The 24096-nt window shown below is 36.7% G+C and overlaps 1 protein-coding gene across 4 annotated transcripts in view; it reads left to right on the top strand.

The window, feature by feature from the left end:
* KCNH8 (potassium voltage-gated channel subfamily H member 8) overlaps positions 1-24096 on the top strand; it is a 400632-nt gene that overhangs the window by 219373 nt on the left and 157163 nt on the right. For all 4 annotated transcript variants that reach the window (XM_072726752.1, XM_072726751.1, XM_026006436.2 and 1 more), the window contains exon 5: positions 2549-2789. In XM_072726752.1, the coding sequence (XP_072582853.1) occupies positions 2549-2789 (241 nt within the window). The remainder of the gene's footprint in view (positions 1-2548; positions 2790-24096) is intronic.

Below are 24096 nucleotides of genomic sequence, written 5' to 3'. Positions count from 1 at the left end.
GCTTTCTTTGATTTGTTACTCTATCAAGGACAATGTGATGATGCAAGTGTCTCTAATGCAAGGAAATGTAAAGATCATAAGAGCCTTGGGGCTTCAAAGGAGAGTGCTCTAAATGCCAATATTATCAGCTGCATACTAGTGTGGTCCTGGAAGGCAAGGTGAACAAGCAAAGGCTTTCCTGGGACTTGGTGCAGTGATTATAGAAACATCCTCCCATCTCTTTGCTCATTGGAAAGTTAGTTTCAAAGAAAAGTTACAAAACTGGTTTAGGAAACAGTTACCTTAGTTAGGCTTTGGCTTTAATTTATAATTCATAGAGGTTACACAGCTAAAACACTATTGGTACTAAAGAATATGCTTTGAAGTTAATAAATAATATATAACTAAAATTGAGAATAGTTGGTTACATTTTTCCTTAGGCAAACCCCATGTTTCAGGGTTATAAATAATCTTTTTCCCCAACTTGCTAAAAGCATACTTTCCAATTATAAGAAATTTTTTTCCATTCAAAAGATTTTTGATAAAACTTTACAAATCTAGTTGTGGGAGAAGAGAAGCATCCATTTTTTTACTCAGGTGAATGTGTCACAATGTGCAGGATTTGAGATGAAAATCCCTTCACAATTTAAGCCTAATCTGAGGTATAATGAATTCTTAGTATCTTTTAAAATAATTTTAAGGAATATGTTTTAAGTACCCTATAAAAATGAAATAGTGTGATTTATTTTCTGACCTGTGGAGATAAATAATATATTGCTGACTTTTTGCTTCAGCATCACTAATGCTTCATGTAATCCGCATAATCCAAAGAAAATACTTCCTGAGTTTTCCCAATCCTCATTCCTAGAGCTGGCATCTCCCTCAAACAAGGTGAAGTTTTAATCTCTTTAAAATGATAGGAAACAACTTACTCAGAGAGAAATTGAGGTATTCCACCATTCTCTGTTAATGTCGTATATTTGAAAAAAAAAAATATATGAGAATCCATCATGTCCTTCTTTAAACAGAAGTACTTATCAACCTTCAGGTGATTAATACCAACCCTAACTCTTTCTTCTCCTATGTACCTGCCTAAACTTTAAATGAGAAGCCCAACAGGTAAACTTTGTTCTCCTCTTCCCAGTTTTATGCCAAAACCCACGCTTTAAACTTGTTTCTGGAAACCAGAGAATGAGGTAAAAGAGGCAGGTCAGGTATCAGGGAATTGAATGGAACTTAGATGCAATGGCAGATGGGTATCAAAGAACCATCTGGGAGTAGTGAAACAGTCCCTCACCATGAAATCCTGGCATTATGAGGCGACTGTGTGGGTTGAGTGGGAATATTAACAGGAAATAGAAATGTGTTGGAAATGCCTACCAAGGAGAAATGTAAGATAAAGGGTGCATTACTATTAAGGTAGCAAAAATATTTGGTCACTAACAGTTACCACTAAAAAGTTAGGTATTACTGACCTTTCTTGAGTCCTCAAATAGCTTAGGAATCCCTGAACATTCCACATCAATTTTCCCTTTCCTTAATGTCTGAAACAAGAAAACATACTGTGACCTGCAAGTAACACATATTCCAAAACTTTTAACTGTTCACTTCATTCAACTTAACTTTCGAATTTAGGTTTCCATTACTGATCTTGTATTTCTCATTAATTGAGGTCAAAGCAAGGTCTGCAAGTATCTGGTCATAGGCTTGTCGAATTTCCACACATGTTATTGTTGGGCCTTCCTTTGCCTTATAGCAATAAGAATTGTTCATCAATTTGGACTGCTTTCAAAGTGAAGTGCTTTTGCAGCTATGAAATTCCAGCTATTCTTCTGCATTTCATTGGCTGCAGTGAACACTGCCTTTCTCATCCTATGACTTGAATAATTGTTAAGCAACCATTTCTTACTTTGCTATCTTAACAAGGGCTAGCTAGTGTCAGGATGAATCCGTGCCAATCAAGGGTATGAGATATGGGTTCCCAACTTGAAACTTCACCAACAATTACAACGCAAAATGCAAGTAGTTAGCACAACCTGGTTATATTTTGGAAGAAATGTAAATTGCTGTTAACCATAGAATGTTGATCATATATCTCTATCCTTTCTGGGAAAAAAATGGTAACTTGATTATTATTAGAAGAATTTCAGTCATTTATACCCTTTAGGTAGTGTCATCTCAAAACTACAAGTATAAGGAATGTCCCCGTGACAATAGGAATATAAATGTATCTTTGTGTTTCCAGTGTGTATAGGATTATACTTGTAACTGTGGATGTTCATAGGCAACATTTTAGGAAATGATCTTTTTGTTCTTAATGAACAAAGTCTAGATTATTCACTTAACATTCATGAATAATCCTGTGTATTTCTGTTATTTATAACAAAGCTCTCTGCTCAATTTTAGTATATACATCTCTACTTTTTGCATCACCAACTTCTAAAAGTCACTTGTAAATACATTGGCCTTGTGTGGATGAATGATCCTCCTCACAGAAGTGTGTTTAAGGCTGTGTGATCCTTGCTTCTAATGTTGTGTCCCCTTCTCTCCTTTTTGTCTTTATCCACAGAATGTTTTTGTAGATAAACCAGCATTTCCGGAGTATAAAGTTTCTGATGCAAAAAAGTCCAAATTCATACTTTTGCATTTTAGCACTTTTAAAGCTGGCTGGGACTGGCTTATTCTGTTGGCGACGTTTTATGTTGCCGTGACCGTACCTTACAACGTTTGCTTTATTGGCAACGATGACCTGTCCACGACTCGGAGCACAACAGTCAGTGACATTGCAGTGGAGATTCTTTTTATTATAGGTAAGAACCAACGGCTGCTTTCCTAGAAGATTTGCATAAAGGAAGTAAGTGTGTTCCAGATTATTCTGACATGAATTTGAACTAAGATCCATTTGCATGGGCATGACTAAACCTCTGATGCAAATTTTGGAGAAGCACATATTTGGATTTCTGAAAATTGCCTCTTCCAGCTTTCTCACTGTTCCTTTAGTCAAACAGATCTAAGCCCATGTTTTGTGTTTCTATCCTTGTTTTGTCAAAAATAGACTAAAAAAGACTATTTTGTTGGTACTCTCACATCCATCATGATCTTAATTGCACAGGGTCAGAGATGGGGTTTGACAAGAACCCATCAGTGGTCTGATAATGGGCCAGTCTTGGGAATGATTCTCCATATCCTTCCATGCCTTTTTGGCATGTTGGTGGTTGTTGCCATAGGTGGCCTGGTTGCAGAATCAAAGGATTACATAAGCCTTACGGTCAATCAGGAGAAGAGGGAGTATCTGATTTTAACTTAAAAAGAGGCCCCATGGGATGCTTGCTAAGAATGTTTATCTCTAGAATATTGGGAACCTCAGCTGAAGCCATCTGTGCTCCACTCTTATAAGCATCTTCCTATCTCCCTGTCCCTTAAATCTTCATATGTTTAGACCAAATCCTAGCTCTTTCTTGTTCGTTCTAAGACAAATCCTTTATCTCCATTAAGGCTTTATCTCCATTGGCTCCCTGTAGAGGGGATGTTCGTGGGTGTGTGTGTGTGTGTGTGTGTATGTGTGGTTTTGTTTTGTTTCATTTCATTTTAATTCACAGGAAATTGGGAAGATAGTACAGAAATGTCCCTTGTCCCTTTCACTCATCCCTGGGGTGTTCTTGACTATCATTGGTAACCTGATACCTGCTTCTTTACATGGTTGGTCATGGTTATATAGGGCAACATCCTCATTGTAAAGATGAAAAAATGTTTGGAAAATGTTTCCAAGCAGGTAGGCGAACACAGGAATGAGAAACGGATCTTAAAGTTCAACAGAAGAAAATAAACGAGCCAGATCAAGCCCTTATTTCAGTGGTGGTGGTACTTTTTTCTCTATGGAGCTGGTAAAGCTTTGGGGTCAGAGTGGATTCTCTAAATGAATGTTAGCACATTTTCTCTGGATGAGTTTGTATGCTCTTGGTGTGGCTTTGGCACCACTATTACCATTGCATTTACTGAGACCCCCCTCAAAGCTATGTTAGGACCCCTGCTCCCACCCCAAAAGTGGTGGCTGTAGTATGAATAGACCACTAGATGGCAATGTTGTCTACCTGGGTAGCTTGGCAAAACTATAAAGTCAAGGAAATATATTTTAATTTTTTTTAACTTAAACCATTCTTCACTGGGAAGATGTAACCATAGTAAAGAGATATAAAATCGCTGTTAAATGGCAAATAACAATATTCCAGCCTGTGAACAAATTGAGTGTATCCATATGCCAATCCATTGTTTTATATCCTTTTACTTTGTTAACCTTCCATGTCTTCCCCTACCTGCCCAAGATGCAGGCACAAGTTAGCACTCTAAAAAGACTCCCTATGACATGTTCATAGTTTTCAAGAACTTGAGCAAGCAATCTACATGTCTATTATGCCTGAGTATCTGCTTAACAAATATTTCATATCATTACTATTATTATTATTATTATTATTATTATTATTATTATTATTATCAACTCTGTCATAGGGATATGGTTATATCTTGAACTTTCCACCCTTCCTTGTCCTTAGATATTTGAAATTCTAAGTGGTTACCACCACTTCTGTACTACATGCTCACTGGCAGATGATGATGTGTTTACACCAGAACTGACACTTATGAGAAAGATATTTTATACAATTTTGGAGCATTGACTTGGTTGGTTGGCTGCTTTCTTTAAGACTGCTTTCTTCTACTAAACCAAAGGAGTCTAGCTTGCCCCCTGCCAGTTGACCCTATATTTTCTGTGTTCTTTGTGACTGACATTTCTGCTATGCTCAGGGCAGTAAGATATTCTTCTAAGTAGGCAGTACCCACTCTTTAACTAGCAGCATGACAAGGAAATGGAAATTCACTCCTGTTTTTATGCAGTTTGCCTTCTACAAAGATTAGTTTAGAATTTGAGATTTTGGCCTGCCAACAGTTTTGGAGTTATCCCAGCCTGGAATCCCCCTTGAATGACTAATTTTCATAAGGAGTAAAAACTTTACCACTCTTTGCTATTGTTATCTTCTTGCTCTATAAGTGAGTATCTACAATTTATTATAACAGATTTGGAAAAATAGTTGAAAACTTCTCAAAGTATGTTTCCCAGGACCTTTATTCTGTGACATATTTCACAAAGGTAACCTAAAAATGATCACTGAGAAATAATTCAAAATAGTAGGAATAAAAGAGTGCATAGCCTGTAATACTGTGTTTTTACAATACTAATTAGGCAGTGCTTGTACCATTTAATAGTTATTTAAGTTGGTAAGTGTGGCAAAATCTCTGTGTATTTAACATGTTTATTTTCTATTTAAAGATAGTGTTATTAAATTGACATCTTAAAATCAATTGGATCAGAACTGTTAAGAAGTAGTTTAAAGAGATTTGGGAAGGAAAGGCTTTTGTATAGCAAAGCATGATACTTTCAAAACATTTTCTTATTTGAACCACTCTACAAATGTAAGATGATGTGATTTTTTTTCTAAATGAGGAAAATTAAGTATTCCATAAAAAAATATATATATATATAGTCAAAATGAAACTTGGAAGATAATATATCTCTTTTGGTGATTCAAAATGCACATTAGCTTTATAAATTCTCTGAGAAATTCAATGTTAAAGAAATATTTAAATGTGATTAAACCAGCACCTTCTAAAGATATTTTTACTTCTGAACTCTCTTCTCTGGGCTGTTTAATAATACTCTTTCGGGAAGACTGACTTAAAAATATTCTTCCCTGATAAATTCACAATAAAGTATCTGAATGTTATTATTCTAGTAAAACTATAAATATGAATGGTGAGCTTGAATCTCTCCCAACTACTCTCTTCATTTTAAAATAAATTTCTTTGTAAATTACATTAATACTTTAGGATCAATAGGGCACAAGGTTTGTTTGTAAGTTACAAAGTGGTTATAAAATTACTTTTAGTTTGAAAACCATCATGTATAATTTATCTGCTGTCTCAAAGCCTTACAGAAACTTACAATGAGAACTGACCTACTACTAATTTATCTAATCCAATCTTTCTTACTTTATGAGTGGGAAACTGAGCCTTCATGATATGCCCAAGGCCCTGTAACGAATTGGTGACACACTCAGGTTTCCTGGTTGTTGTATCAGGTTTCTTAAGAATAGATAACCAGGGCAGCCCGGGTGGCTCAGTGGTTTAGCGCTGCCTTTGGCCCAGGTCATAGTCCTGGAGACCTGGGATCGAGTCCCACGTCAGGCACCCTGCATGGAGCCTGCTTCTCCCTCTGCCTGTGTCTCTACCTCTCTCTCTCTCTCTCTCTCTCTCTCTCTCTCTGTGTGTGTGTGTGTTTCTCATGAACAAATAAATGAAACTTCTTTTAAATGCTTTAAAAAAATAGATAACCAATATGATTCCATTTTCTGAAAAATTCTACTCAGCTTGCTTTCTTTTATTCATAGCAATGAGGCAGAAAATGAGAAAAAGAAGTGCCAACTTCCTTTTCTTTCTTCCATGAATGCAGAAATTAAGAGTTTTAATCTCTGAAATCTTGGTGGCAAAAATTGTGGTATACCCATAGGTCCAATAATCACTTATCCCATTTCCTTCTCAAAACCCAAAAGGGTTTTGAGCCTGGGTGGCTCGGTGATTGAGCATCTGCCTTCGGCTCAGGTTGTGATCCCAGAGTTCCTCAATCGCGTCCCACATCTGGCTCCCTGAAAGGAGCCTGCTTCTCCCTCTGCCTGTGTCTCTGCCTCTCTCTGTGTCTCTTATGAATAAATAAACAAAATCTTAAAACAAAACAAAACCCCGAAAGAACTCAATTTTGTGCAAACAGCAGTATCCCAGACCCAGGGAATGAATTATGAGAATTCCAAGCCAGTGATATTTCCTATCCCCTTAAAATATGTGACCAATTCTATCCAATAGGATATATAGAGATGGTTTCTATGGGGCCTTTTGGAAATTATGTTTTTACCCTGAAAAAAGCAGAGAGACATACAGGGGAAAATATTTGTGTCCTTATTCCTTTCTTTCCCATAGGATGTGTGGATAGAAGGGTATGATATATTGTAATTACTGCAGCCGTCTTTAATCATGAGGAGTGACATAGGGAAGAAGATGTGGACTCCTTGATGAGTGATATAACAGTATTTCTGTTATTGGGACCACTGTTAATTGGATATTTTGTTATTGATAGCTATATCATCCTAAATTTTTTTTCAAAACCACTCTCTTGTCATCTTTGATTCCTTACACTAGGCCATTTCGGAGGTTCAATGATAAATCCCTCCCAGAGGAACAGAATGCTCTTTTTTCTGTTTGTCATTCCACTGTGAGCCTATCTAGGTTGTGGTTTGCACATACTTCTTATCAGCTGTTATAATCACAATGGCTTAGAATCATAGGCTATGCCATAAAGCTGTAACTCTGACTTGGTTTCTCTGGGAATCCTCAGAAAGCTAAAGGTCAGAGGAAACATGGTATGCAATTGTATTTTCTATTTACCTCATATTCCCCTTAGTCATAAAAAGACAGTTGAAAGTCATGGGGGATAAATGGCAATCATACCTTGTGTAGACCATACTGGCCAGGACTGAACATCTAGCATCCTTACTACTCACCACAGACCACCAATGCTCCCCAGTTATTATGACAACTGAAACACCCCATACATATTCAAAAGGTATTTTTTCCTTGATGTTATATTTTTAAGGTTATACTTTGTGCTGATTTAGGTAGTTCTGTTTCACTGGTTCTCAGTGGGCACAGAATCACACATAGGAACTATTTTAGAAATATGTAGGTTTGACTTTAATTCACTAATCAGCACTACCATCATTTGGTGTTTAATGCTTTTAGATCACAATTTACTTATCTACAAATTATTTCACCCCAACTAATGAATAGAATTCCCCTACATGTAGTATGTCTTCTGAGCATATATTTATATTTTCATTTCTGGTTATTTTATTTTTTCTCCTTTGTGATGCTTTATTAATTAATGCTTCTATTCACTCACATGTCACCAAATTTTGCTATCTCAGAATCTTTACTTCTTCCTATCATTCAATTATTATTATAACCTTGTGACATAATTGAAGCAGGTGTATCTGTTTATAAACAGGAAGGAGAAGAGGGAAAACAAAATGCAGTTTATCCAAGAACTAGCTGATTATTGACCAAGCTGGGACTAAAACCCTAAAACCAACTTGTAAAATGGGTAGTAGCATTATTATGAGCAAATACTCACTGTTTAATCAGTACTGATAAGAATTGTCAGTAATGTCACCAAGCTTCTATCTCTTCAGTTTGTTTTACTATCCACTCTTTTTCAGAAAACAAGCACTCTTTAATACAAACTGAAACTTCAGCTAATCATGGGAATAAGGTAGACCAGAACATTCCATATCCCTTAACTTTCAAGAACACAAGTGTCTGGGGGCTCATTTACCACTTAAAGGATCTAAGGCTTTTATAGCTACTTCTACAAGTTTGCCTTAGCATCCTTTTAGAAAGGCTGAGAGAAGGTCTCTTACATCTACTTAAGTCAGGCATTCTTTATCAGCATTGATGTGACCACAAATAATCATCCCAGGTGTGTCTCTAATCTTCCATCAGAAATGTAGAAACAGGAAGATAGCTGATCTTCATTTCAGCTCCTCCTCCTTTTTCCTGCCCTGCTCTGATGAGACTGAAAGGTACTAGCTGGGCTTCCAGTAACAGTTTAGAAGAAAGTCATTAGCTAAAGGCTTACTCACTAGCTTTAGAGTAATGGAGACTTCTCTCTGTTCAACAAACTCATAATTTTACTGGATCTGCATTCAATTTCTTTTTTAAAAGATTTATTTATTTGAGAGTGATAGAACAGGGAGAAGTCCAGAGGTAGAGAGAGTCTTTTGAGCAGACTCCACACCTGAGCATGTAGTCCAAATTCAGGACTCGATCTCATGACCCTGAGATCACAACTTGAGCCAAAGCCAAAAATTGGATGCATAACTGACGGCACCACTCAGAGGCCCCTGTGTTCAATTCCCAACAATATTTAGATATGTGTTTGTTTTATAGAACTTCTTCCCAAATCCATCTTTGTTGTGCATAATCTTTATCAATATGCCTTTTCCCATGTAATGTAGAACTGAAGAATAATGTTCTTATACCATTCAACTGCAGTTTGTTACTGTGATAGAAATTCAAGCCTCAGATGAAATACTTTAATTCTTGGGGCACCTGGATGGCAGTCGGTTAAGCAACTGCCTTTGGCTCAGGTCATGATCCTGGGGTCCTGGGGGCTCAATTGCTGAGCGTCTCCCTCTCACTCTGCATCTCTCCTTGGCTTGTGCTCTCTCTCTCTCTCTCAAATAAATAAATAAAATCTTTTTTTAAAAGAAATATGTTAATTCTTTCAGCATTTTTGCATGTCTTTTTCCTTTAGGATAAAATATATAAATCTCAGTGGAACCTGAAAAACTATAGACATTTTATTGCTATTTCATTGCACAAGCCAAGCCCAGCTTAGAGTCATTTTCCTGAAAATTTCAAACAAAGATATGTCTTTTTCCAATTTAATCAGATGACTGATATCAAAGCTACAGACTTGGATACTGAAGGGAAAGATTTCTAACAATAAATAAAGTCAAAATTTTGTGGTGATGAGGGAATTCAAATAAATTTTACCATTAAATGCTCTGGGTATCCTGGTATTTCCAGACTACATATTTAAAAGGCTTGAGTAGGCATTCATTAGTCTCTTAATATGTGAGTTCCTCCCTCCTCTCTTCTCTCCCTCCATCTGCCTCATTCTTCCTCTCCTGCCCTTCATGTATGTTCTTTCTCCTGTTCTCTCGCCTCCTTTCAAATGGAAACCTACACAGCCAATTACCCCTGTATCTGCACCCCCACATCTCTATCCTTCACATTGATCTTGGATTGAGTAAGAGAGTCTCTTAATAAGGAGAATTCAAGGGCAGCCCCCGTGGCACAGCGGTTTGGCGCCGCCTGCAGCTTGGGGCGTGATCTTGGAGACTCAGGATCGAGTCCCACATCGGGATCCCTGCATGGAGCCTGCTTCTCCCTCTGCCTGTGTCTCTGCCTCTCTCTCTCTCTGTGTCTATGAATAAATAAAATCTTAAAAAAAATAAATAAATAAGGAAAACTCAAGATGGCATTTATAGACATGGCTCAGACCTTTGCCTCATGTGGGCATTTTTAACTTGACGACAAGAATATCCCAGTCTCTACATTCCCAGATAATACATCTGGAGAACTGAATAAATGGAATGTGTTGTATCGAGCATTAACCATTGACTGGACATGAATCAATCAGTACCCACCTGACTACTGACCAGTTATTTTCTGGTGAATAAATTTAAGCCTAAGGATACAACAATAATTAAACAGTAACAACAACCAAAAAACCAAACAAACAAACAAAAGATTATTTGCCACTTTAGAACCCCACAAAAGTGTAACATACCCAGTGTCTTATGTCAAAAGTGGAGAGATTTTGCTTGTCAGAAGGCCTTGGGGGAAAAAAGAGTGCATTGAAAAGTAAAATACTATTGTCATTGTTGTTATTGAGAGCTCCCAAATAAGTTGTCTTAAAAGTACTTACTACAGCACCTGGGTGGCTCAGTCAGTTAAGTGTCTGCGTTTGGCTCAGGTCATGATCCCAGGGTCCTGGGATCAAGCTCCACATCAGGCTGTCTGCTCAGCAGGGAGTCTGCTTCTCCTTCTCCCTCTGCCCCTCCCCTGCTCCTGCTCACTCTTCTCTCTCTCTCTCTCTCTCTGTCTCTCAAATAAATAAATAAATAAATAAATAAATAAATAAAATCTTTAAAAAAAATAAATGAAAGTACCTACTCAAGCACTTAAGCAAAGACTAAAATTGCATTTATTTTTGCAAATAAACTGTCAGTTTCATTGTTGCTTCTTTAGGCTTTTCAGAATAAATAAAGCTAAAACTTTCTTTAGGGGTAGTTCACTCTTTTTTGTATGGATGGTTGCATCATTTTATAATTGAATTACATGGAAAGATTTTAAAGTTCATGTAAAATGGGCATATAGTAGTTTTTCAACCCTGGCACTATTGACATTTAGATTATGTTAATTACATCAATTTTAAGATAGGAACAGTGGAGAAACAAATGGTTCTCATTCATACCCATCCCAGCATAACTACTGCTTCCACATTCAATCTTTCTGGCTGCTCTTTTCCCTGTTTATTTTCATGTGGTTTTGATCATAGTCTACACAAATTTTGGTGACTTTTTTTTCACATAAGATTTTAGTGTAAGTATCTCTCTGTGTTTTGTAAGTATTTATAAACATTTAATAGTTGCATAATATTCCATTATATAAATGAACTATTATGTTTACTTAACCATGTCTTAATTGTTACACATTTAAGATGTTTTTTGCTACCTAAAAAATTATAATTAACATCTCTGTGAAAAATATATCTATTTTTTAAACTATTTTTTAGATTTATTTATTTATTAATGAGAGATACAGAGAGAGAGAGAGAGAGAGAGAGAGAGAGGCAGAGACACAGGCAGAGGGAGAAGCAGGCTCCATGCAGGGAGCCCAACATGGGACTCGATCCCGGGTCTCCAGGATCCCACCCCAGGCTGCAGGTGGCACTAAACCACTAAGCCACCGGGGCTGCCCCAAAATATATCTATTCACTAACTAAACAAACATATGTCAAATGCCTGTTGTTTGCTATTCAGTGTTTTAGTTGGTACAGATAGAATAGCAGAATAAATAGAGATCTTTGCCTTTATAGGATTTATATTCCAATAGAGACAAACAGGAATCAAAACAAGTAAAATGTATAACATGTCAGAGAGTATGGTGAGTTGCATAGAGAATAGTAAAGCAGAGAAGGGGAAAGAAATGAGCTACAATCCTAAATAAAGTAGTCAGGGGTGTGAATAAAGAACATGACATTTAAATAAAGACATAAAGGAAGCAAGGAAACAGTCAACTGAATGTCTTGATGAAGAATATTCCAAGGAAAGAGAACATCAAATGCATTTAGTGTTATTTTAAGGGGTGGAGTTAATGGGCTAAAGAATATTAACATATACAGCTTATAACATGTTTTCAAAGTTTCATTTTTTTAAATCACATTATCTTCAGAGCATTTATTGGTCAGTAAAGCTCTAGTTGAAATACAATTTGTTCATGCTAATATTTTTTATAGTTATAGCGATTGTGAAAAGTTATACATGCATGTCATTTTCTGAATTTGTTTTACTACTAAATAGTCATTTCATTTAATGGAGTAATTCAGATAAAAGAGTGTTATTAATATTGCATCACTGTTATTTCTTTCTTTCTATTTTTTCCCTAGGAGATTAGATATATATATGGAAAATAGAATTGTATTTGCTTGGCAAATACAAAATTTATTACATGATGTGCCTGAATCCATTATGTTTATACCTGAAATGTTTGTGAGTTGGTAGTTTTGGAGGAAAATTATCTCAGCGCAGGTCGGAGAATGATGCTGCCCTCTGACTTACATATTACTGCAAATAGACTATGAGAAGGAGCATGTGCTCATAAAAAATGAAACAATAGTGCTTGTTTTGAACAAGGCAAGGAAATTAAAAATGGAATATTACTAAATTTAGAAACCCAGAGGAAAATTGTGAGTTCTTGATTTAGAAACTTATTGCAGACTAATGAGGATTTTTTTTTCCTTTGCCTCTTACCAAACATGAACTCTGCTATGTCATTCTTTTCTTTTCCCACTTGTTCAAGTATGTTTTCTTGTAGGATAAAAAAATCATATTGTCTAAATAAAAATAACACTACTTATGTGGTTTATATTTCCCACTTTCAACTCATGCATTTTGTGTTTGCCATTTGAATAATCTCCTCCCTAATTACACCAATAGTTTTAAGATAACTACATAAATAATTTTGAGAGGAAATATTCATTGAATGTATTGAGAAGTTGTTTAAACATTTTATTTTTTTTTAAGATTTATTTATAGAGATGGGGGGGCAGAGGGAGAGGGAGAGAGAGAGAATCTCAAGCTGACTCCATACTGAGAGTGGAGCCTGACACAGGGCTTGATCCCACAACCCTGAGATCATGACCTGAGCCAAAATCAAGAGTTGGATGCATAACTGATTGAGCCACCAAAGTACCCCTTTAAATATTTTAGATAACTGGATACATTATGGTCACCTGGACCTAGATGCAACTCATTATGTATTGTTCAATTCATTAATATTTGTTGAGGACCAATATTATGTCACTCAAATGATTGCTCATGGCATACTCAACATAGTTTTGCAAACCTCCCATGGTCTAGACTCTTAACAAGATTTTTTTTTTAAAGATTTTATTTATTTATTCATGACAAACACAGAGAGAGAGAGAGGCAGAGACACAGGCAGAGGGAGAAGCAGGCTCCTTGCAGGGAGCCTGACATGGGACTCGATCCTGGGTCTCCTGGATCAGACCCTGGGCTGAAGGCGGCGCTAAACCGCTGAGCCACCCGGGCTGCCCTAAGATTTTATTTGTTACCACTTTCTCCTTTTACCTGTGGCTCCAGACATATTGGACCATCAGCAGTTCTTTGTATCATTCCTTACATATTTTGTATTTTCATATCTTTCAAAGTTCCTACTCTCAGGGAAAAAGCGGGGACAAGACATCTCCTTAACTCTCTTTGTCCCATAAAATTCTCCTTATCCTTGAAGTAAGTGTCCTCCTTGGTCTCTTCTTGAAGGTCATCTTTTCAACTCTCCTTACCCCTATCACCATGAATCTGGGTTAGTTTTCCTTCATCCATTATTTAAATACTTTCCCTCCCTGACTTTTCATCCCTGTATCATAATAGTCTATTTCTCCCCCACTCCACACACATAGCATAAATAAACTATGAGCTCCCAGAGGATGTGGACTGGATAATATATTTATTTCCCTGGTTTGTCTAGCTAATATATATCTGACTCATAGTAAGCAGGTGACTAATGTTTACTTACTACCATAGTGTAGATAAACAAAATAGGAAGTATGGCACATGGAGTTGAACAACAGCTTTCTTTCTAAAGGCAAGCCTCCATGGCTTTTTCATGTGGTTCCACAGGTGGCTGTTCTTTACTTTTAAACAGTATAGCTCACTTTAGAGTAACTAATCCTTAACAAGTCAGTGCCATCAAGCAAACAGCAGGTAGCTTGAGAAATCCCACAGGTTGTGGTGCCCTGCATACCTCTTGCAAACTTTCCAAGAACTCCTCAAGGCCCTCCAAATGGTGCACTAGGGTGAGTGTGAAATGAACTCAGAAATTCAAAGAGCTAGGTTTTAGGATGCCGCATCTATGTCTAGGTGATAATCCTAGAAAAGTGACCTATGGATGTGCAGAGAAGCATGGAGATGCTGCAGTCTCAACTTGGCTGGACATCCTGCCTACCAGAAAATTAGAAATCTTTCTTAGCAATTAACTACTAAGAATTATTTAAAGGCAACCCTGACATAAACCTAATATCATACTTTGGTGATGAAAAGTGTACTGAAGAAATTGAAGGCATTCTTCCTATATTTGAGAAGCTTATACAATGAATGGGAAATTTGCCTAAGTATGAAAAACGTTCAGCAGACAGTGAAAGAGCAGCAGTAACCTTGCTCCAGGCTGTATAGATGATGCCATGATTGCAAGAAAGACATAGCTGGTATATTTTGAAATAGATGTAAAGCTGGTAAGTATTAGTCATGGAATGTGAAGGTGTGATCAGAGAGGAGAAGTTGATAAGAAAGTGGAATGAGAAACCATGAGGACTGAGCATCTGGAATGAAGATTAATTTACTAAGTTGGCAACAAGAACTAAACTGTGCTTGTAGTTGTTCATCTATTTGTAATTCTACCTAAGCCTGGCTTTATGGGGAAAATGAAATTCACTGTTGGAATGGAACATTTCAATAAACCTAACACAAATAGGGCTATTGTATAAAGACCATACTCTCGGGGCACCTGAGTGGTTTACTGATTGTGTGTCTGCCTTTGGCTCAGATCGTGATCCCGGGGTCCTGGGATCGAGTCCCACATCAGGCTCCCCATAGGGAGCCTGCTTCTCCCTCTGCTTGTGTCTCTGCCTCTCTCTGTGTCTCTCATGAATAAATAAATAAAATCTTAAAAAAAAAAAAAAAAAAAAAAGGACCGTAACTCTCAGAACGTGAAAACCCTGGATTCCAGGTGTTAGTATACAGTAACTGTGCACTAAATCGATATTGAAGGTTTGAAAGTGAGCATGACTGAGAGTTTACTACATAGTAAATAAGACAATGATTCACTTGGATTGAATCAGATAATGGCCTGAATAAAACATACGGGCTCACCAAGAAAAATGCAAGATATTAAGTCTGATTTTTAAAATTACTGGTGCTTCATTTTTATTGAGAATATTAGAATATTTAAAGAGTATTAATTTACATTTTATCATTTGACATTTAACCCTTTGAGAAGACTGAAGTTGCAAAGAGCTACTTCCTATTTTTCCTATCTCACAATACTGTTATGGTTGACCTTACACAGTGTAGTATAATTAAGAACTTAATTTGTTGGTAATATTCATCCCAGTTTGTAGATAAACTGAAGCTCAAAGATGGTAAATAACTTTATAAAAAAAGGAAATATAAAGGGTAACAAGTAAACTTCTATCTGGACAGCAGACTCAAGATAAATATTTTCCTAGGCACCAGGATGGATCAGTTGGTCAAGTAGACACTTGACCTTCAGCTCAGGTCATGATCTCAGGGTCCTGGGATCAAGCCCTACATCTGGTTCCCTGCTCAGCAGGAACTGTCAAGTAAATAAATAAAAATTTAAAAAAAGATAAATATTTTTCTATTTATTATTTCATTTAATGGTTATAACAAAGCAAGAGAAGAGTCTTCCAATCACCTGTCACCTCTTTGTCAAATGGTGCTTGATAGTCTTTTTCTAACTACATTTCTTTACATATTTGATACTAGTGATCCCTTCTCTCACATTGGCGTCCATGGCATACTATGTTCTAGTTTTCCTTCTCCTTCCTCAACATTTCTACTCAATCTCCTCCATGAGCTCTTCTCTCTTTGCCTGTATTTTAGTTCCCTGGATTTTATCCTTGGCTTTCTCCTCTCTCCCTTACATTGCTCTCCCACCATGAGTGTTTGCATCACCTCCTATTAGTTCAGTGTTGGTGGTTTCCAGATCAATATCCTGAACCTGATTGCTTCCAAAACTTCATGCATGTGTATTCAACTGTGTGCTATCTTTCCAGCAAGCACTGCTTCTTCCAATACCACACATCAGAAATTGAATTCATCACCTTCTTTTCCTAAACTACTCACCTTTTCCCTTCCTGCATTTTCCCATATCTGTGATTATGACCCCATGAGCCATGAACATAGGGCTTTTCATAGATATCCCCTTCTCCCTTAATCCCCCAGTAAAATCAAGCTCAGAGTACTGTGTGGTCCACTCCTAACCATCAGATGGTAGGTACACTGTCTCTTCTTATTCTTTATTGTGACTACTTCAGTTCCAATCACCATCAGTTTTGACTAGATAACCATATCCCTTGACTAACTTTCTTCCTTGCCTATACTCTTAGGATCTATTCATTATGCTAGAGGCAGGTTTTTGTTGTTGTTGTTGTTGTTTTAATATAATGCATATCTTATCATGTCATCTGACTGCTTAAAACCCTTCAATCAGGGGATCCTGGGTGGCTCAGTTGTTTAGCACCTGCCTTTGGTCCAGGGCGTGATCCTGGAGTCCTGGAATTGAGTCCCGCATCGGGCTCCCTCCATGGAACCTGCTTCTCCCTCTGCCTGTGTCTCTGCCTCTCTCTCTCTCTCTCTCTCTCTAAAAACAAAACAAAACAAAACAAAAAACCTTCAATCACTTCCCATTCTTTTTTTTTTTTTTTTTTTTTTTTGAGAGAAAGAAAGAGAGCATGAGGGGTGGGGAAGGGCAGGAGGAGAGGAAAAATCTTATACAGGCTCCATGCCCAGATGGAGCTCTATGCAGGGCTCTGTTTCATCACCCTGAGATCATGAGCTGAGCCAAAATCAAGAGTTGGTCAATTAACCGACTGAGCCACCCAGGTGCCCCTCTAGTTTTGAACTTTAAATAAATGCATACTTGCAGCCTCCATCCTCTTTCTCCTTTGCCTTGTTAACTCTCATTCATGCCTCAGGACACACTTCACTTGTGGTCTCCCACCTGTCTGTCCCAAGCCTCACCTTCTAAGTCTTCATCTTCCAAGTTAGCTCCTCCTTCTCGAGTATAGCTATTCCTCCAGAGCACTCATCACATAACTTTATGATTTCCTATTTATTTGCCTATATCTCCTACTAAATTACAATTTCTTTGAATGCATGAACAAAGTATTAGTATTCTTCCCACCTCCAAATCCAGTCAATAAATACATGTACATATTAGGCGATCCATAAATATTGGTTAAATAAATAAATGAAGGGCAGTAATTATTAGTTCCAGTACTTAAATAGAAATTAGAACTTAGAAGAGTTAAAAAAAAAAAAAGCGAAACCAATTTTTAAGGGAAACACGGCTACTAAGTGCAAAGGCTGAAATTAGAACCCAGTTATATTTTTTTGTAATAATAAATTTATTTTTTATTGGTGTTCAATTTGCCAACATGCAGAATAACACCCAGTGCTCATCCCGTCAAGTGCCCCACTCAGTACCTGCCACCCAGTCACCCCCACCCCCCGCCCTCCTTCCATTCCACCACCCCTAGTTCGTTTCCCAGAGTTAGGAGTCTTCCATGTTCTGTCTCCCTTTCTGATATTTCCTACGCATTTCTTCTCCCTTCCCCTCTATTCCCTTTCACTATTACTTATATTCCCCAAATGAATGAGACCATATAATGTTTATCCTTCTCCGATTGATTTATTTCACTCAGCATAATACCCTCCAGTTCCATCCACGTTGAAGCAAATGGTGGGTATTTGTCATTTCTAATGACTGAGTAATATTCCATTGTATACATAAACTACATCTTCTTTATTCATTCATCTTTCAGTGGACACCAAGGCTCCTTCCACAGTTTGGCTATTGTGGACACTGCTGCTAGAAACATCAGGGTGCAGGTGTCCCAGCGTTTCATTGCATCTGTATCTTTGGGGTAAATCCCCAGCAGTGCAATTGCTGGGTCATAGGGCAGGTCTGTTTTTAACTCTTTGAGGAACCTCCACACAGTTTTCCAGAGTGGCTGCACCAGTTCACATTCCCACCAACAGTGCAAGAGGGGCCTCCCACCAATGAGAATGGGGATAATTAACAAGGCAGGAAACCCAGTTATATTTTTTAAAAGCCATTATTTATGGGGCATCTGGGTGGCTCAGCCAGTTAAGTGTCAGATTCTTGGTTTCAGATTTCATGATCTCAGAAAGAGCGAAAATAGTGTATAGTTACAGAAGGTAATATTTGATCACATCAGTCCCTGCCTTGGACATCTTTATTAAGATAATACAAATGAATCCTTATCACTAAAAGAGGTATTTTCATACAGATTGAAAATTCGAACTGACAATACACATGAAAATCCTGATAACAATTGAATTATACAGAATGCATGGTCAATAGCAATCTTGAAGCACATTGAGACAGATATGTTTCAGTCACTCCAATGCAAAGGAGACATTACTTGTACTTAAGTATGTATTCAGAATAGCATCAGTAGTGATGGACATTCAAATACTAAATAAGAAACAGCATTAGCTTGAGTATAGAATTCATGAAAACAACCCCTTGTCAAGTTGTTACTAGTAATAGCCAAATAACCACATTTGGAGTACTCACTTGTTTGAGTAATGCCTCAGAAAACAACTTCTCAGAATAAAATCTTAGATTTCCAGTCTGTGGCAATGTTTGATCCTGAGTAAACTGAATTTTGTAGCACCTTGTGACTCTAGCCTGATGAAGACAATGTGGTTTCATCCATATACCTAGAAAAACAGCAGTAAAACTATCTTAATGTAATAAAAAGTTAATTTGAGAACAAGATCTTCCTTGAGTACACAAGTAGATGATTTTTAACAAATAGATGTCTTTGTGAACTTTTAGTTATTCATCTTTACATCAGTAACCACTGCCCTATAAATAGAAAATAAGTAGAAATAACTAATTAAAATATATGGAAAATATAGTAAGTAGAAAAACACAGTTGGTAGATTTTGAGAGTTATGTTTTTACTCTCTGTAGAATATCACTGAGAATACTGTATTTTATTTATATAAACAGCTACAGAAGCAGCAGACATTATATTTTATTTGTATAAACATATACAGGAGCAGTTTCTCCCTTAGACTCTAGAAATATCCTAAAATAAGTTTTTAAAGGATAAAGTGTGTAAGAACTTAAAAAACAACTTTTAATATGAAATATGAACAATTAAAAATAACTAGAAACTTTGTTTCTTTTAAAGCTATAGTTCTAATTGATAACCCTTTGATATTGTACATTTCCAAAGGATAAATTTAACCTCCTAAAGTTCATCTTCTGCCCTGACTCTGAGTTTATAGCTGCATGTTGGTATTAACTGGCTCTGGAATTCTTCCTGTCTCATTCTAGTACTGCCTTTTGTTGTTGAGTTTTATATGTGATTATTTGGATTCTATTTCTGCTTGTCTTGTGATTTCATTTCTTGGTTTTGGTGATCCAGCTACCATGATGAATTGTTGGGTCTTAAATGCCTGGTGATATTGACTTGACTTGTAATTGAGCTACTCTTTCTACTCAAACAACCCTAAGGGAGAATTCATGAAACATAGATATTGTCTTACTTCCCAACTTTCCTTTTTATTTGAGTGACCTGGATTGTAATACAACTAGAGCAAAGAAACACTTTGTGCCCCAACTTCATCATTATTGCTTGATCCTACTCATATCTTACTGAAATCAGATAGGTGTGGCTTGACATTATTGATCTTTTTATGATTTTACTGTTCAGAAAGACTAAAAGTAGACTAAATTATAGAAACCACAAGTAGAAATGCAATTATGGCATAACACAAATACATGAGCAATTTCTACTGATCACCCTCATAAAAATAGCTATGAAATCATAATGTGCTAAAGTGAGAATCTATTTTTCTCTTAAACATGGTTCTACTATTTCAAATGCAGAATATTTTATTTCAGTTAGATTTTTTTAATATAACATTTCAGATTTGTGACTAATCAACTTTTGTGTTAAAAGTCAAATATATTAGTCATATTTTAAATGTATTTGAGAATCCTTTGATAGAGCTTAAGTGTATCCATTTCTGACTGCATTGGAAAAGCTGGTATCTGACCAGAAACAGATCTATGCATATACGATCACCTGACTTCTGACAAAATGCCACTAGAATACTTTGGAGGGAATGGTAGTGCTTTTTAAAATGGTGGTAGGTCAATCGGATATCTACCTAGGAAAATATAAATCTTGACTCCTGCATCCCACCATACACAGAATCACTCACAGCAAAGGATTGTAGATAAAATGTCAAAGTAAAAAAAAAAAAAAAAAAAAAAAAAAAACTCCTACGGGGCATCATAGTAGAATATTTTAATGATCTTGGCATAGCCATAAATTACTTAAACAGAACACAACTCACAATCAGAGAATATAATAAGAATTCTTACAAATTAGTTTTTAAAAAAAGGAAGAAAACATATTTCATTAGGCAAAAATCCTGAACTGACATTTCATGAAAGCAGATATCCAAGTATGCAACTACTATGTGCTTGATATCATTAGGAAAGTGAAAATAATTTCATTGTCACTAGAATGAGTAGAAAAAAATTAAAATAAATTAAGAGACAAAATTACCAGGGATTGTGGAAAAATATAGAACAATGTGAAATTTCATACACTGTGTGTAGGAATACAAATGAATACAGTCTCTCTTAGACTCTTTGCTGGAATCTATTCAAGTAACAGAAATAACATATATAATTGCAACCCAGCAATTCTAATCGTAGAGTCAACAGGCCTATCTGTATCTACACAAAGATAAGTATAGTGTGTGTGTGTGTGTGTGTGTGTGTGTGTTTCCAAGAGTATTAGCTGTAATGGCCCATATTGGAAACAACCCAAATTTTCACCAACAATGAAATTAAGAAGTGAATTTCTGTATAGTCATACAATAGAATATTATACAGCAATTTAAAAAAGTGAATGTGATATTAAATTGATGAAAATCATATGCAATGTTCAATGAAAGAATCCATACACAAGAGTATATACTATATGATCTATTTGTATAAAGTTCCTAATTAATTAAGCAAAATTAATCTATGGTAATCGGGACAACAGTGATCTTTTGGAATTAATGACTGGACAAGATCATAAAAGAGGTTTCTGATGTTCTGGTCCTAGTTGTATCTCTATCCTTTTGTGATGACAAAGCTGATCAGCTTTGGAAAAATTCATCACACTGTCCACTTTAGACTTGTGCATTTTGCAGTGTATAAGCAATTCTTAAATTAAAACTTTCTTTTAGAAAAGGAGTTAAGATGGTGGAGGGACCCTAAGCTTGCACTATCCCTGGAGCATAGCTAGATAATTTTCAAATCTTTCAGACCACCCAAGAAATCAATATGGGAGAAAAAAAAAAACCTTGCAAGTCTATTAGTAGAAAAGCAGCCACGTTCTGGAAGGCAGAAGGTGCAAAGAGTTGATTTGGGGGAGATAAGAACTGCAGGTGCTGTGGAGGGGAAGAAGTTTTGCTTACAGAGACTACCACAAGGTATTATAAGTGGGGAGCACAAAATCTGAAGTTTTGGAAATCTATCACTATCCCAGTCGAGCCTGCTTTAAAGGTGATCTGGGGGAGAAGGAGGGCAGAGACAAGAGAGTGGACAAAGTGGTCTGAGGATCCCCTGGGTTGTAAGAGGAATGAATGGTGCCAACATTCTGCACTGTTCTCAGGCATATGAGCAGGAATGCTGACTGAAGGCAGTGAGCCTGGGTGCTGGCTTTTTGGCTTCACCTTGCCCTAAACTCTGAACCACTGTGCAGTCAGGAACCCCCTTTTCCTGGGACGGGCCAATAAATGGCAAAGACATGGCAAGACCTTTCCCCAGAGGATTAGCATGGGTCTGCACCTCGAAAATCCCTAAAAATTAGAGTTTTGAAACCCATCTGTGCACATAGGAGTGTGGTGCTACCTGGCAGACACAGACAGGGTGAAGGCAGGGATCTGATGGAAGCTGGGGACATAAGAGGGATGATCGTTTGCTCCTCTGTGAGGGTTTTCTGAAGATTGGTGAGCACAAACTCTCAGTTCTGGGGATGGCAGAGTGGGGCCTCACTATTTTGCCTTCTCCCCATCAGCAAGGACCAACCTCAGTGAGCTAAACAGCACTACCAAGTGGAAACTGGAGCTGCTTACACTAAGCCCTATCCCCCTGCCCCCTGTAGGTGCAAGTCTGCCTGGGGATCAGCACAACAGGACTCTCCCCTAGATGATCAGCACAGACTCCTTGCTCACAAGAAATCCACTTATCATAGAGAATTGCAAAGCTTCAGCTCTAGGAGAAATAGGATCTGGATTTCTTTTTACTTTTATATCTTACTTTACTTTTTAATTCCTTTTTAATTTTTGCTTGCTTATTTATTTTTATTTATACATATTTATATTATTATTTTATATATTTTATGTATTTTTAATGCACATATTTTTTATTTTGGTTCTAGCTTCTAACAAGCAGACCAAAACACACCTACGATCTAGGTGTGTTTCTTTTTTCTTCCCCTGTAGACAAAATGACAAGACAGAGGAATTCACCCCAAAAGAAAGAACATTTAGTAGAAGTAACAGCCAAGGATTTAATCAATATGGATACAAGTAAGATGTCTGAACTAGAATTTATGAAAACAATTATAAGTATATTAGCTGGGTTTGAGAAAAAGCATTAGAAGACAATAGAGAATCCCTTGCTGCAGAGATAACAAAACTAAAATCTAATCAGGCCAAGATTAAAAATACTATAATGGAGATACAAACCCAAATGGATGCCAAAACAATGAGGATGGACAAAGCAGAGGAATGAATTTGTGATGTAGAAGATAAAATTATGGAAATTAATGAAGCTGAAAAGAAGAGAGAATGAAATGTAATAAATTATGATGGTAGACTTAGGGAACTCAACAACTTATTAAAATGTAGTAACATTCATATCATAGCAATCCCAGAAGATGAAGGGAGAGAAAAAGAGGCAGATTTATTTGAACAAATTATACCTGAAAATTTCCCTACTCTGGAGAAGGACACAGACATAAAAATCCAAAGAGCATAGAGCACTCCCATTAAATTAAACAAGAGCCAACCACTGCGAAAGCAATGTTAAAATCACAAAATACATAGACAAACAAAGACTCCTGGAAGCAGCAAAGGAAAAGGGCCCTTAACCTACAATGGAAAACAGATCAGGTTTGCAGCAGATCTGTCCACAGAAACTTAGCAGGCCAGAAGAGAATGGCAGAATACATTCAGTGTGCTGAATGGGAAAAATATGCAAACAAGAATATTCTATCCAGCAAGGCTGTCATTCAGAATAGAAGGAGAGATAAGAGTTTCCCAGATAAACAAAAACTGAAGAAGTACATTACCTCTATGCCAGTCCTGCAGGAAATATTAAGGAGGACTCTGAGTGGTGGAACAAAAGACCAAAAGCAACAAAGACTAGACAGGAACAGAAAACTCCACCAGAAACACCAATTTGTAGGTAACACAATGGCACTAAATTCATGTCTTTCAATAATCACTCTGAATGTAAGTATACTAAATGCTCCAATCAAAAGACATAGGGTATCAGAATGGACTAAAAACTAAGGCCCATCTATATGCTATGAGCCAAGGCTCATTTTAGACCAAAAGCACCCTGCAAATTCAAAGGGGATGGAGAACCATCTATCATGCTAATGAACATCAAAAGAAAGCTGGAAAAGCCACCCTTATATCAGACAAACCACATTTTTTTGTTTTATTTTTATGATTTTGTTATTTTTTTCTATTTGTTTTGATTTCTTTAAAAAAATTTTTTATTTAAATTCAATTTGCCAACATATAGTATAACACCCAGTGCTTGATTTTTTAAAGACTATTTATTAGAGAC

This window comes from Vulpes vulpes, chromosome 11, assembly GCF_048418805.1.
Source record: "Vulpes vulpes isolate BD-2025 chromosome 11, VulVul3, whole genome shotgun sequence".
NCBI classification, from domain to species: domain Eukaryota; kingdom Metazoa; phylum Chordata; class Mammalia; order Carnivora; family Canidae; genus Vulpes; species Vulpes vulpes.
The sequence above is the reverse complement of the archived record's forward strand: the minus strand, read 5'-3'. Positions and strand labels throughout refer to the sequence as shown.